The sequence below is a fragment of the Pelecanus crispus genome, chromosome 8, assembly GCF_030463565.1.
Source record: "Pelecanus crispus isolate bPelCri1 chromosome 8, bPelCri1.pri, whole genome shotgun sequence".
Classification (NCBI taxonomy): domain Eukaryota; kingdom Metazoa; phylum Chordata; class Aves; order Pelecaniformes; family Pelecanidae; genus Pelecanus; species Pelecanus crispus.
Window position 1 is genome coordinate 9,457,904 of NC_134650.1, and position 15,993 is coordinate 9,473,896.

General features: G+C 41.9%; 2 protein-coding genes across 4 annotated transcripts; one reads left to right on the plus strand and one right to left on the minus strand.

Annotated features, from left to right (window-relative positions):
* Positions 1-824: 824 nt before the first annotated feature.
* Positions 825-9,479, minus strand: SOX30 (SRY-box transcription factor 30). Its single transcript, XM_075715736.1, has 6 exons — positions 8,768-9,479; positions 7,254-7,493; positions 5,714-5,893; positions 3,256-3,748; positions 2,351-2,442; positions 825-1,198 (listed from the first exon to the last, which is right to left on the minus strand). Exons 1-6 carry the CDS (start codon positions 9,477-9,479, stop codon positions 825-827), a joined length of 2,091 nt encoding a protein of 696 aa, XP_075571851.1.
* Positions 9,480-9,767: 288 nt separating this feature from the next.
* THG1L (tRNA-histidine guanylyltransferase 1 like) lies at positions 9,768-15,644 on the plus strand. Of its 3 annotated transcripts, XM_075715486.1 has the most exons (6): positions 9,768-9,958; positions 11,256-11,432; positions 11,906-12,075; positions 12,807-12,895; positions 13,553-13,660; positions 14,990-15,644. In XM_075715486.1, the coding sequence occupies exons 1-6, from the start codon at positions 9,768-9,770 to the stop codon at positions 15,149-15,151; spliced, it is 897 nt and encodes a 298-aa protein (XP_075571601.1). In that variant the 3' UTR covers positions 15,152-15,644. The 3 variants fall into 3 exon arrangements, with proteins under 3 accessions (XP_075571601.1, XP_075571603.1, XP_075571602.1); XM_075715488.1 differs by lacking the exon at positions 9,768-9,958 and having other exon boundaries at positions 11,328-11,432; positions 12,001-12,075; XM_075715487.1 differs by lacking the exon at positions 9,768-9,958 and having other exon boundaries at positions 11,424-11,432; positions 11,910-12,075.
* The last annotated feature ends 349 nt before the right edge of the window (positions 15,645-15,993 follow it).

Below are 15,993 nucleotides of genomic sequence, written 5' to 3' on the forward strand. Positions count from 1 at the left end.
TGGCCAAAAAAATTTTGAAATTCATTACTCTCTGAGTTCAGCACAGATACTCTCTCTATTAAAAGCCTTTGATATTCTTCAGAGAATTTGGTATTCTCTAGAGAATTCTTTACAGTACTAACTATGCTCAGGGATCAACTCACAGCCCACTAGTAAGTAAGGGCCAGATCCCATCCATTTTCCTCTCTCTGGGTGTTGCCATACCTCACCATACCTTCTGAAGAATCCCACTTGTATTAATGAAACTGGTTGCATCCCAAGCTATTACTGAAACTGATGTAAATTTTCAGTGCAATATATGGCAGTTGTACCACAAATACAGAATACTGTTAAAAATAAACCAAATTAAGCCTAAAACTGTCTCATCAAAGGAAAAATAGAAAGCATTGCAGAATCATTCTTGACTTCACTCTCCAGGCCTTACGGTATTTTACTGCAGCAAGAATTACATTACAGTCATAAAACAGAATTATTTCACTTGCTGAAACTCCTAAAGTAATACATACAAATTATGGCAAATACCATCAAAACACCTATTCTGGCATTAAAAGGATGTGCTTAAATACACCTCTCCTCAGGAAAGCACATTATCACATGCTTAGAGCTGAATTCCTGTGTAAGTGCTTTCCTGAGCCAGAGCCTCCCTCCTCTGTATCTGATCTCTCAAAATACAAACAGATCATGAGACTCTTCAAAATGACCTGTACAGCCTGCTCAAGCTACATGAGTTTTCTGTTGAACACGCTAACTGAAAAGACAAGTGTTGAGGAAACCTTTATTTCCCACTCTATAATATTTCTCTGGATTATAATTTGTTTTACAAATTACAATTCTCGTAACAACTTTACTTCTTCTTCCTCATCGCTGTCAGTTACATTGACCAGGTGGATGCTGGAGGGAGTAGATGAGGTGGCTGACAAAACCTCCTCCAATGCTCCAACGTCCAGCTGTGGTAGGGGGCTTAAATACCGCTCCTCGCTGCAGCTGTTGTGACAGGACACTACTTCAACGCGCTCACAGCTGCGGTGGCCCTCACGTATACTTTCTTCTGGGTATTCCTTGAAAGGATAGTCTCCCTCCAGAGCTGAAAACATCACCTCCTGTCTTTGGTACCTGTCTTCATAAAAGCCAAGGCATTCAGGCACTGAGCTGGAGAAATTCCCATAGCCAAATGGAGGTCGGCTGAATGGGCATGTGCTGCAATGAAAGAGAGTGAAAGTTGGCTTTCAGAAATGCAGATTGCCTGGACTTCCATTCAGCTAAGAAAAAAAGAATGACATTAATGTTCTATGCTAGCCAGCTTATCCTGCTGAAATATTCAAAACATGCGTACTTTAAAACCATGCCTAATTTAAACACTGGGGCCCATAACAAGAGTCGTGCACGGATTCTGTATCTGTGCATGTGCACCTCTTCATGCTAGATACACACATGACATTGCTCTGAAAACAAACACAAACCCCATTGTATTTATCAATGAAATAATATCATGGATAAACCAGCATCTGATAAGCCTGCAGTATGTTAACTGACATACTCAGAATAGTAAAACAAAGCATCAGTCGTCAGTTTATGTTATTTCTGTATGTCAAAATTTATGACAGATCTGGGGTAAAACACTCTTATTTATTCTTTGAGTGAATGCGTGCATCTGTTACATTGTTATTAAACAGGAGGACTGACAGACAATCCTTGTGCCCAATATGTGGTGGTCAATGTTACTATTTAAAGAATGTACAGTGATAAATTTTTAAAAAACAACTACATAGTAGATTGCAGGAAGTTACTATGTCAAATGTAACTGTATTCCTCTGGTGTCAGGAGTTTGAATTTTTATTCTGATGCAGAATGACACGCATATTGTAATTTACAGTGTTAGAGGAATTCACTACATTGTTAAGAAAACAAAGTATGTGAAGAAGTTATAGAGCTCTACAGTGCAGACATTATAAAGACATTGATTCAATGTCTATTGAGGTTTCAAGGAGACTATTAATCTTTCCAAGCTAACATTTAAATTTTTAGTGCATAAATCTGCATACATACATTTACACTGTCAGTGCTACTCAGAAATTACAATTCTTGTATGCAAGAAATTATTTTATAGGAATGTGAACTTATAAGATCCTGGCATTAGCAAAGCTGGCAGCCTTCAGAAGTCCATTAATGTGTGAACTCAGAAGAGTCTTTTATGGCACAAGAACACTCCTCTCCCTCAGACACCTCACAGAACTGTCTAATTTCAGAGACCAAGGGCTAAGCAAAGTTCATCTTTAGCAATTTTGGGACTATGTGCCCTGTGTTTCTTTAAAGGACCTCAAAAATAGAAATATCTTGTATTGCACTTATCAGCTCATTAAGTTCTTTTGAGTTTGATGGGTCATCATCAGCCCTAATTTATGACCAGGTAGTCTTACTGCCATAGGAACATATTGGTTGTTGCTATTAGTAGGAATGAACAGTGTATAAACAAGCAGAATTTAAGTCTAATAGTCATAATCATAGAATCATAGAATCGTTTAGGTTGGAAAAGACCTTTTAAGATCATCAAGTCCAACCATTTGGACATAACAAATTATTATGTTTGATATTGCACAGTCATGAAAGAAAAAAGATGCCTCACAAAGAATAAGCATCAGTAGGCCATCAGACTTCTTGCGTTTGAGCAGCACACCTGCTGCTGGGAGGGCACTGGTGCTTTCTGTGCATGCTTAGCTTAGGAAATAACCACAGGATATTACATGTGTGAGCTTGTAAATTCTCTAATCAGGTGATCTCTGATTGACTGCCCAGAGACTACAAAGGAAAAACTAGGAATTACTACTTAAATAAGAATTCTGAAGACATTTCCCACCAGGTTGGATTTCAGAAATATTGGCAGTTATGACAGCTGTAATCATAGTACCCAGGAGACATCTCACACACCTACTTTAATTCTATCTGATCATTTTCAAAATATATTTACACTATTTCTACCTAATGCTTTTCTGTAGAAATCAACTGTGCTTAGATGCATAAAGTGGAGAGAAGCTACTTCTATTTACTGTGGGCTCAGGAGTGCCAATTACTGCACTGTGGAGCCTTCAATAATGGGCACATGTTAGGAGCAGCCTCAGGCCAGCAGGTCCCACCACACAGGAGCTATAGGAAGGTAAGAGCACCTTTCCTTCCGAATGCTCTTGTTTCTGTAAGTCAAGAGACTCTCTGCCTTTTAGCATTTGTTCTTACTGGTATTGAAATGAAGGGTTTAATTACCTTGAGGGGAAATAGTGAGGTCCAGGTACGAAGTAAGGGTGGTGAAATGAAAACCGAGGCGGTACTCCAAACAGACTGGCTGGCTGACCAATGGGAGGAGACTCATAGAGATGTGAGTGAAGAAAAGGGGTAGGCTGGGGAAGAGGTACGCCTCTAGGAAAAATAGAAACCCCTGGGTACTCCTTCGGGGGCTCACTATTAGAGACAGAAAATCTGCCGTTAGTGGTGGTTATGTTACTTGGGTTTCTGCTGAAGCTCTCAATGAAAACTGGTGTAGGTCTCTTCAGAGAGCAATTGAGCCCAGATGGTACATCAAGAGCTTCTGTCTGAGCAGGTTCAGCAAAGTGCTGTGGTGAAATTACAGGGCGCAGGGGCAGGGTTGGAGCTGGAACAGCCACTGATGCAGTGCTTGCACTAGTAGACTGGAAAAGAGTAATTGCACCAGCATGTTGGATGGAAGAAGCCGGCAGACGGATGGCAGAAGGAGACTCACCTTTAGGAAACAGAACAGTTATTCATCAGACATGAATAGGGGAAAAGATTTCATAAACAGCAGCATAGCAAACCACAGCCAGAGCCAGAACCATTTCCCCCAAAACACCTTCTAGCATTACTTCCCTGCAACTCACAGTCATACACCACTTGGCCTACAAGTGTTCTGACAGGTGGCTTTTGGAGCCTGCACATTCAAGCTTACTTCTACAGAAACCCAAGGGTGAAAGAAGAAGGAATTCACTAGTGAGTGTTGAGGCTGTGAGGCTGGTGAGGGCTGTGTCCTGTCCTGATATGGCCACAGAATGGGGCTGGAGCATGCATTTAGTGCCTGAAGCTCAGAAGACCTCCCAAGTCTAGTAGCTGAGTTGGAGTGAGCCAAATTCTTTACAAATCTGTGTGGTGCCAAAACAGCAGTGAGAAGGAGAAACAACAGTTAAAACACCCTACTCTCTGACATGTTTTCTTAGGTGTTTCACCAATGAATGTACCTGATAACCAATTCCACTTTGAAACGTTTTTTGCAGAACACACACTTGAATATACACTTTCAAATCACACGTCCTGTCAACAGGACTGCCTTTATACAGAAAGATTTCAAAACACATTGCATAAGTATTTTCAAACCCCGCTACCTAGTCTGAGTCTAAATTCTGAGTCAACAGGACTTAAATGTGTCTAGATGTTTACAGTTTGTATTTAAGAATCATTTCAACCACAATAGGATAGTAAACTCTGGGACAAAACATAGTAGCATTTGAGGACAACATAACATTATAAAATATACTAGGGTAAGAAAACAAAGAATACTTTATTCAGTCAAATATACAGAAGGATTTGAGAAAGGATCACATCACTAACTCAGAACTTCACCAGAACAAAGCTGAGTGTTCTCTTTTACATCTCTGAACACTACCACACAGCATAAACAGGCATTTCATTTTCTTGTCTCTTTATAAAGAGAGCAGCCCTTGTCAGTACACTTAAAGAGAAAAATGCCATTGCCTGGGTCTAAGCTATTTGTTGTTGAAATCCACTAGCCATACACTGACAGAGCCAGAGCTCTTTCACTACAAAATATGCAGGTCAGCTATTGTACTTGATTGTGGGCTCTCATATTACACCCTATTTCACTGCCCACATTGATTATAAAAAGGAGGATCCTTCCAGGTTAGATGCAACTTTTTAATGCATTCCTTCTGTAACTGTATTTTTGTTTGCATAAAAGCTGAGCTATGTATGCTCAAACTGTGGGCATGTGCAAGTTCATAACAACTACTTACAGAACTATTCCAGGTGTGCATATATACCTAAGTAACTGTTCATGGAAAATGTGCAAATGAAAATTTTTTTCAGATTTAGTGACTGCTTTAATATTGCAGCACACACCTTACTAACACCCCACTAACTTCCTTTCTGATGACCTTGTTGACAGTTCTGTCTACTGTCCCTTGTAAGCAGTCCAAGTTGCTGAACATTTGCTCTAGAGCAGTGGTGTCCTCACTATGAAGGAACACTAACACCAGGGTGGAGGTGCCACAGACTAAGCTAACCAGCCTTTTCAGGCTTAGTAGGGTGGGACTGAGCACCAGTTAGAGCTGGTGAGGTAAGATGTATGTGCGGTGGAGACAGAACAAGAAAAAGAAACAGCTGTAGCTTAACAGAAAGCAAGTGTTGAGTAATAGAGATCTGAAAAGAGCAAGAGGTAGCAGGAGGTAAGTAGGAGCTACAAAGACAATAGCAGGGATCTGTGGGCAATGAAGAAGCAAGGAGAATTTAAGAGGCTGAGGAAACAGTGGGTAGAGACTAGGAAGCAGAGGTGCACTGCAGAGGAGGACCAATAGAAACAGTGGCGTCAAGAAAGACCAGGAAATTGTTTTAACTATATGTACACTACCATACATGTAACTTTTACTACAATAGGTGAATTCTGAATTTTTAAAATAATTCACTACTGAAAACTCACAGACTGGATGTCCAATACTGTTCTTAACATTGGGGATGACAACAGGGTAAACAGGTGACTGGAAGGGACACATGCCAGCTGGACTTGTAGCGATGATGCTCTGAGAAGTGCTGGAAAATACAGCAGAGACAGGCAGTGGAAAACGCTTCCTTTTGCCTGGTCGTGGTTGATAAACCCAACCTGTCAGAGATGAAAAAAGATGCAGACATCCAATTTTTGGGACGGTCTCATTCTTTATGTAAAGCTATGATATCTGTAATTCTGAAGTATCTAAAATAAAAAAAAAGAGTCCAAAACCTGCTCCTATAGTCAATGGCAATACTGCATTTGTTTCAGTGAGCTAGCAAATGGGGCATTTTAACAGAGGTGGAAATAAAATGGACATATTTGGGCATTGTTTCTATGTTACTAAATAGTAACTGTTTGTGAGACAAATATAGAACAGTGGGGAGTGATGTGGCACAGCTGAGGAAAGCATGTTAAGGAGAACATGACACTGTACCATGGCTGTCAGAGCAGAAGAAAACTGTGACTGTGTTCCAAATGTGCATCTTTCCAGATTGTTTCCTTAACCCCTTAAGTCTCACATACACCTGCAGGTTACAGGAGGCAATGGAAAATATAACCCACTAGGAACCCTGTATAGATTTTGGAGAAGTGTGTTTGCCTTTGACTTACAACATTAACCAAACACTAACAGATGTATAAATATATTATGAATTTAGACTAAGCACCTCAGTTTCTTACACAGGCTAACTCTTAACGCAACTTTAAAGAAGTCCCTTTTTTTTTTTTTTTTTTTTTTTTGAAGGGTGCATGGAGAGAGGGAGAGTGCTGCTCTTATCTTTTGCTTGTTTATGACAAATTCTGCCAGGATTAGCCATAATCAGGAACTAGCAGGATTATGACAACAGAGAAAGGATCACACACCTGGTATCTCAACAGCTTTTAAAAAGAGTGTTCAAAGTACTTATGCTCTGTTTTATTGAACTGCAGTGTTATGGAGAAATGAATTTGTTAAGGGTACAATTTTTTAACCCTTTTGACAAAAGGCTGAGAAACAACATCTTCCACACCATTATTTGGGAATCCCAAGTCCACACATTGAAGAATCCCACAGAATACAATGCTGTTTGTGCTTCCTGTGGCATTTCCCTTTCCTGCTTTTAAGGAATGGTAGCACGTGTCACCACAGGCCACCTGAGCAGCTCTTTCTGGAGCATGTAAAATGATGCAGCAGGCCATGCTCACAATAAACTCACTATCTGGCCACTGGACTACTAAAGCATTCAGAAGAGCTGCTGTAGCTGTGTTGGTCTAAGACCGTAAGAAACATCAGAGGCTATGAAGGGTGAAACATCATTTTGGATGCTTTAAAAAATTAATATGCTTTCAGGCACTAGAAAGCTGACAGAAGGACTGTGTGCTTGAAATTTTTGTAATTTTTTTTCTAACTCTATTACTTGCTTTAATGAAAGAGATCCGTTTTTCAAAAAATCTTGCACTTCTAAAGCATCCAGGTAAATAAATACATGTTTACCAGGAAATTCCTCTCTGTGCCTTTGTTTTATTTTCTGAGCTTCATCATAATAGGGCTGCTTCTGCTCTTCAGTCAGTTTGCTCCACTCCAATCCAAGCTGAACACTGATTTCTGCGTTATTGGCAGCTGGGTTAGCTTTTGCTAGGGCTGGCCGATGAATCCTAGCCCACACCATAAATGCGTTCATTGGACGCTTTACATGGCCACTTTTGTCCTTGCTAAATGGAGTATCTGGCATACCTATGCAACAAAACAAGGAAAGATGATCATCTTCCAGGCAATATATGCAATACAGGTTACGTTCAATAGTACATCAAGAGGATATTTGGCAACAGTCAAAAGAATCTCTAGAGCTTTGGAACACATGAAACTCGATGCACATTTGGAGAGCAGTTCCTAGAAAAATAATGAAGGCTAAGGGAGTATCCTCCACTAACTTTCACTGAGCCACTGCATAAGGAATCATTTACTTGGCTTTTGTTACATATTATTTAAAAAGGAAAAAAAAAGCATATGGGACTGCTAACGCACTGGTTTGGATTTCATTTGGCTAGATTGTTTTCTTATGAATTTATAAACTTATGAATTTGTAAACTAAACATTGTATAGCATAGACCATATCGCTACAAATCTCTCATCACCACCAGAACTAAGTCCCCGATGCCCTAACGATGCAGGGACCAGATCTAATGATCGTATGGCAGTTTAGTCCCACACCTGTGCAGTCCCTGGCTTCTCAGCTGAGGTTGTTCCTGTTCTGGGTTTCTGGTTGTTTTGTTTGGGGGTTTTTTTGCCCCTCTTGCTCTTTTCTCCGATTTGGACACTCATTTTGTGGCAGGATCCTGTGTTACCAAATGACTGTTACATGACACCCAGCTTTAGCTCTTTGAAAACACAGACTGCATTTAGATTGAGCTGGTGACATGATGAAGCCCCAGACCCCTCACAACTGATCCCTGAGCAAGTAATTTTCTCTCTGAAAAAGGCTTAGAAAGGCACTCTTTCACGTTATCAATAAAGGGTAAAAGTCTTCTACTCTTTAAGACCTCACTTTAAGTCATTAATTTTGAAAGCCTAGACACCTTTCAAAGAAAGTAAGCTTCTAATCCAGATGTTTCAAAATGTTCCTCATGTAACATGTCCAAATTTTCTCAGAGAGGTGTATGAATGCTTCATAGCTTTAAAAATCAAGCAGATTCCTGACTGTAAACTTGCAATCACAACTCAATGCAATTCTGAACACCTTTTATAAGGGGTTTAATGTAGTCAGGGAGCAAGTGGACAAAACTGCATTGATTTTAACAAACCACTGGAGAACTCTGTGCTCCTGTATGTTTACATCTTATGCTGAAGAAGAAAGTTGTACCAACTCCAGTCTATACAAAGGGATGGTTCTCTAACACAACCTTTCTACTTGTGTTGTTGTTCTTTAGCTGTCCTGCTGTTCTCCTATCTGACAACCTGTCAGCTCTGTGCCACTTACTGAACCCTCCCAAGCTCTCTTAACATAATACCTGAATCGGAGGGTAGTACTGTGAGGGGAACATTTTTAGTTTCAATCTTTACTGAAGGCTGTAGTAAAGACTGCATTTTAAGCGGCACTTGTTTCACCGGCACTTTTGTCACATGGATCAGCTCTGATGGCAAAGGGCCTTGGATCTGTATGCGGGTCCCGGGAGGCAAGGGGTGAAACACAACTGGGATCTTCAGATCTTCAGGGAGGATCCCAAAGCCCTCACACAGCTGCGGCTTGCGGTCATCGGTGCTGGCGTGAGCAGGCCCACACAGGGAGGCAGCCAGGGCATCGTCCTTTTCTATCTTCACCCTGCAGGCCTCGAAGGCCACGTCAGGCGGCTCCACCTTGACAGAACCTCCTCTCCAGGGCTCCTTCCCATCTCCCCTCTTCTCCAGCACCTTCACCTCGTTCTGGCTTTCTCCGCTGCCCCTTTCATGGTCCCTTTCTCTCTTGATGGCGCCGCGGACCTCCTCTCTATCCCACCACGGAGCAGGGGAGCACCTGAACTCGCCCCCTGACTCCCTGCTGTCCCCGCGGCAGCCCGGCGGATCTCCCCCCCCCGGCTCGGGCTCCTCGACTTTGATGTGCAGCACCCTGAGGGGGCCCTTGGCCTGCCCCTGCGGGGGGGGCGGCGGGGGGCGGCGGAGCCCGGGGGGCGGCTCCGGGGGGGGCCCGGAGCGGAGCGGGCGCTCCCTCGCCGCCCGCTCCATCCCGCCGCGGCCGTTCGCCGCCTGCGGCCGTTGCGCTAACGCTCGCCGCGCCCTCGCGCCGCCGCCAGCCAACGGGCGCGCGCCGAGCCCGCCGCCCGCCCCCGCGCGGCCGCCGCGGAGGGCGCTGGAGGCCCCGCCCCCTCCGGCCCCGCCCGCGCTCCCCTCGCCAGGCGCCGGCCGCACGCCTGCGGGGCCCGCCGAAACCATAGAGAGGGCCGCCTGCCCGCCCAGAGGGGCCCGCCGCCGTCGTCCCGGAGGGCGCCCGCCCTTTCCGCTTCCGCTCGGGCCATGCTGGGCTGCTGGCGGGCCGCGTCGGCCATCTCTGCGGGGAGCGGGCGGTGGGCGGGCGGTGTGCGCGGCCGCCGCTGCCTCTCCATGGCGAAAAGCAAGTTCGAGTATGTGCGGGACTTTGAGGCGGACGACAGCTGTCTGCCCAACTGCTGGATAGTGGTCCGGCTGGACGGCCGCAACTTCCACAGGTGCAAGCCGGGCGGGCGGCCCGGGCGCTCATAGCGGCGCGGTCGCTATGGCGACGCCTCAGCGGGCGGGAGGACGGGGCTGGGGTGCGGCGGGGCGCGGGGGGAGTTTCCGCGGCCTGAAGGCGCTGAGGGTGCGGGCTCGGAGCGATGCGCCGAGAAGAGGGATCCTGACTGCTGCCCTGCAGTTGGCCTTGGCTGTTCCCTGCCCCACCTGTGTGAATTCTGCAGGTGCAGGGCTTACACATGCTCCTTCCCGCCCTGATCCCTGTGAGCCCTTCGCTAGGCCTCTCCAGGGCACGGAGTCACTACGGGTGTTTGTCTTCAAGGGCCATGGGCAGCTTCAGAACTGTGCCTTCCGCAGGGTGGGAGGGAAATAGCATACCCGTGCCTTGGGTGTGCTGGGGGAGGGACAGCAACTGGTATACAGGGATATTTATTTGTGTTTGGAGTCATTGTCTGTGTGGCATTCACCTTTCTTTGGGATAAATAGAGCACAGTTCTCTTGGGTAGTAGGTGATGTGTTCTTGCTGCGGATTTGATCTCTGGTTTGGTCACGTGAGGTTCTGGTAAAGCTCTCAAGTCTTGACAAGTTCACTGATAATGTTGCCCTTGTAGGAATGAGTATAAAAGGCACCCTAGGAGAAGGTGAGTGGACAGAATCATAGAATCGTTTAGGTTGGAAAAGACCTTTAAGATCACCCAGTCCAACCATTAACCTAACACTACCAAGTCCACCACTAAACCAATTAAGGGTAGAGTAGTAATTTAATGTTTCCTGGCTTGGTGGCTGGATTATTTTTTAATGAAAGTAAAAACTAGGAATCATTAATGTTGGACAGGACCGCTAAGATCATCAGCCCAACCATCAACCCAACACCACCATGCCCACTAAACCATGTCCCAAACCGCCATATCTACCCACTTTTTTAACACTTCCAGGGATGGTGACTCTACCACCTCTCTGGGCAGCCTGTTTCAATGCTTGAGTACCCTTTTGGTGAAGAAATTTTTCCTAATATCCAATCTAAACCTCTCCAAAGTAGTATTTGTTGTCCTTTTCCAAGTAAAATACAGAACCCAGTCATTTTGAAGGACTGGTTAGGGTGAGGTACTGATGGGAAGGAGAATGTATAAAAAGAGTGGTTTTGTTATTTTCATACCTGGAGGGAATTGTCCATCACTATTGACAGGATACTGGAAATCAATATTCATAGAAAGCAAATATGAGGAAAATGAATGGGTTAGCATTTTTAGTAGCTTTTTAAGGGATTCTTATTCAACCATTTTTGCTTTGAAGGTTTTCTGAGCAGCATGAGTTCAAAAAGCCAAATGATGACCGTGCTCTTCAACTGATGACCAAGTGTGCCCAGACAGTGATGCAAGAATTAGAGGATATTACTATTGCTTATGGACAGAGCGATGAATATAGTTTTGTTTTCAAAAAGAAGAGTAGATGGTTTAAAAGAAGAGCAAGGTAACAGCTGGTTTGATACTGAAGTGAACCTATTTTTAACATCTCTCTGTAAACCTGCAATTCCTCTTTAGATTTGCCTTCATCTGCACACAGAGGTTAGGAGTATGGCTGTGTTTGGGTGTGTATACTACAATTAGTTCAGGTTCTTCATGTGAACTCTTTGCGTGTGATCTTTCAGGAAAATATGTTCAGTGATACAGAGTTTTAAAAAAAGTATTGGTAAAACAAACATTAGAAACGTTGTTAGAACAAACATTCTTTTAACAAAATGTTTCCTTTCCCAAACTCTTTTACTTGATTCTCAATACTTTCTGTTCTTCAGAAGAATCTATGCCATAGCTGATATGTTGGGCCATTATTTAAGAAATGCTGCTATCCACCAGAATTATTGCTACTGATACCTCCGATAATCACAGATATATAATCATACTGATGTATTTCTTTCTTTTTTCCTTTTGCTTTGTGTTTGCAAGCAAGTTCATGACTCATGTAGTCTCCCAGTTTGCCTCAAGTTACGTTTTCTATTGGAAGGATTACTTTAAGGACCAGCAACTTCTGTACCCACCAGGATTTGATGGACGAATTGTGTTGTATCCCACCAATCAAAATTTAAAGGACTACCTCAGCTGGAGACAAGCAGATTGTAAGCATTTCTAGAAAACAGAGATTTGTGCAGTTGAGTTCTCTTCCTCTCTGAATAGAAATGCTTTCACTGCCAGTGTATTTGTACATATAGGTATCAGTGAAAGAACAGCTGGTAGGGTGGTAGTTTTAAATATACAATATTAGAATTGTTTTGGGCTTTGTATGGATGTAGAAATACTCGCTGAAATTCTGAGTCTTCAGGCTAAACTATATTTGTTGCATGCTGAGAGTGAGTTCAGCCCAGGAAATACTAGAATTATTAATAGAATTCATTTGTTATTTTTTATGTTCTGGGTTTGTTTAGCCAAAGTAATCTTCTTTAATGAAGAGATGTGAATGTTCAAATTCACACCATGTAGCAAAATTATAGCAATCAAAAGTGCTGTTTATTCCATGCTAGAACAGACCATTGAATTTAATTTCTAGGTTTTTGTTAGTACCTAGTCCCTGTTGCTCAGATGAAGATAATTTGTGTTACACATAAACACCCTTCACCCTCTGCCCTCCCTTTTCAGAATTTTATAATGGTCTATCTTCTTGTCATTCTTACGATATGCAGTACCTTAAAAAATGAATGGGAAAGATTGTATCTTCTCTAGCAACTGATATTATTAATTCCCCTTTATTCTTGGCTGTTTCTTGGATGTGACTCTGGAAATAAAGTTGTTTTTTCTGAGTAGTCACTCAGATTTGGTAAATAGTCTTTCTCTCTTTTATCTTTTTCTGTAGGCCATATTAATAATCTTTATAATACAGTGTTTTGGATGCTTGTACAGCGAAGTGGTTTGACACCAGTGCAAGCACAGGACAGACTCCAGGTAAGAGTCTCTTGAGGTCTCTTTCCACCACCACCACACCCCCCCCCCCCCCCCCCCCCCCCGCCCCCCGGCTACAAAGAAGATCATAAGATTTGCTAAGCTGTGTCTTGCCTACCCAGCAGCCCTGGCTGGCTTGTCTGTTCTTACTGTAATAATTTTGTGGGTGTAGATTCAACAACTTCTTGAATTGTACAGATGTCAATATGATTAGCAAGTAATGTATTTTTGGTCAAATATTGGCAGGATTTCGATTTCTCAATTAGCGGGCTTAGAAATCTTAAAAATGTCTTATAAACATCCAGTATCCACAAGCACGAAGTACAATGACAGGATTCAGCTACTATTGATTCCCAGTCCCGTCTGTAGTATTTTGTCTCGTTGTGCAGACTTCAGCAGATTATTTCTGTTTTCTCCTGGAGTTTGTTGACTTTCTTCTATTAGTCTTGAAAATGTAATAAAAAACCTCTCTGTTTTAATATCCTCATTTGGGAGTTGGAAATAATTCCTCTGTTGGGAGAGGTAATTAAACCTTGTAATTTAAAGGTGAAAAACCTGTATAAATGTCAATCTTACTTCCAGTATTCACCCATCTTCTACCCTAGAGATCTTGTTTGTTTGTTTTCTATAAGACTACTTTTTCTTTTCATTTCCTCTCAGGGAACTTTGGCTGGAGACAAGAATGAAATCTTATTTTCTGAATTCAACATCAACTACAACAACGAGCCTTTGATGTATAGAAAAGGAACTGTCTTAATATGGCAGAAGGTAAAAAACTATATTACCACTTGCTTCATGCTCATGTTTTAAATAGCTGCATTATGGCAGACAAGCTACACTGTAAGATCACCGTATGTATCCCAAATGTATGTCTATGTATAAATATATTTTAAAACTAACCATTTTTGCCATATAATGATGTATAAGATGATTAATTGTTTTGGACGTGTTTTTGAAATATCTTTATCTATGAGTGTAGTATAAAAACTAGTCTCTGAAGTCTGGCTTAGATACAAATTATGACTCGAGATAAAATGAGTATCAGCAAATGATGATGTATATGTAGAATTTCACAAGACTGATGTATTTGCTAGATAAATCTCCCTTGTTTAATGGATCATACAGTTGGTTTCTCAGTGTTACCAGCTTTGAAAATTGAGGAAGTATTCTGCTTCCTGAAAAATTACATTTTAATGACTGTTGTCAGTTTGATATGGTAATCACTGGGGCCTGTGCCAGGCCCTTCACAGGATTAGATCCCAAATATTTCAACTGCAAAGGAATTACGAACTTTTGTTCAGTGGGGTAGTTCAGCTCATAGTATGCTTAGTCTTTTTCTACTTCTGTAAAGGAGCATAGGAAGGAGTGCAGCTGTTAATGGGGAATTCCTTTTAATGATAACTTGGAAATTTTTATCATTCTCGGATTATATCATTGATGCAGAATTAGTTTAAGGAATTCTTGTCCTGTGTTTTGTATGAAATGAGACCCCAGAAAATCATAAACGTTTATGGCCTTAGTGTCCTTCTGTAGTAGGAGATCTTAATTAGAAATATGTATGTTTTGTGTGATCAGGACCTGATTAGTCTAAGCTGAGAGTTCTCCCTAACTTGTTCAGCCTTTTAACTTCTACATGTAAAAAACTGATAATCCTTTTTTTTTATTTATTTAATTTTGGCCAGTGACTTCTATTATTTCATTTGAACTACTTAGAACAGATAGAAGCTCCCAACTGGAAATATATTCAGCTTGTTCCTTATACGTACTTTTCTTTGTTAGTAATTGTAGACATTTGCAATGTTTCCCATTTCTTTTATATAGCTCCAAATTAAATATTGTACTTTATTTAAGAATACTTGCAATTGGTTATGTGAATTTGCAGGTAATTTCTTCGAGCCATGTGATGATGGCATACAGTTTCAACTGCTCATGTGTTAGTCTTTGAATTGAGAACAGACTCTTTCAAAAGATTCAGGGTTCAAATTCTGTAGTTTGCATAGGGTTGATAGTTGCTTTTGTTGTAGCTTTGTTTCTTGGCCATTTGTGAATCCGCTCTGGAGGTTTATATGTCTGCTAATGTGTCAACTGTTTTTTCAGATTAATGAAGTCATGACTAAGAAAATAAAACTGCCAAAGGAAACAGAAGAAAAGGAAGTTGAAGTGACCCGGACTAGGACTAAAGTTGTTCCCCTGCACTGTGACATTATTGGAGACCAGTTCTGGGAGGAATATCCTGAGATTCTGGCTGAGGATAGTTGATATCTCTGATGAGTATAACTGGTGGTTTACATTTTGCTCTGCTTGGTATGAATGGTGGCTGGCAGAGTTTAACCTGTAACCTTCTTCAACAACTACGTTGGCTTTAGCACTGTTGTTGCCTGAAAAAAAGACACTGGTATGTTGTCTGACATACAAGGATATGCCCATATGGAAAACCTAAAATCATAATATATTTTGAATGTTAAGAACTCATCACAAATTAAGACTGCTCCTTGTACATGCATATTTGTAGAAGTGTATAGAAATTTCATGCATTTCTATAGCATTTAAACCATGAGGTATTTTACTGGACTGCCAAACTATAAAAAAAGCTTGCATATTTGAACAGTTAAAAGCAGAGGAGAAACTAATTCTTTTAATTTTTGTTTCAACTGAGATGGACCAGAATACTTCAGTTGGCACTTAATACTAAATTTCAGGGCCAGCGTGTTTAGTCGCATTAGTGACAAACTGTTCAACTGCCTAATGTCTCTGATCCTTACAGAAAGGAAATTGAGTAGCCCAGCAGTTTCCTATGACTGATTTTAAAAGCATTTGTAAACAGTACAGGATTTTTATACTTTAAAAAAACAAACAAACAAAATTTCTTCCCTGCTGTGTTTATTACTTGGCCTTTCTCATTCCTGGGACTTTTACTAGTAATTGGTGAAAGTTCCAAACAGTGAAGTTAATAATAAAGATACTGTACAGACTTGAATTCTGTTAGGACATGGGTAGACATTGTGCTCTCATCTTCTGTGGTGTCGTGGTTTAACCCCAGCTGGCAACCAAGCACCACCCAGCCGCTCGCTCGCTCACTCCACAGTGGGATGGGGGAGAGA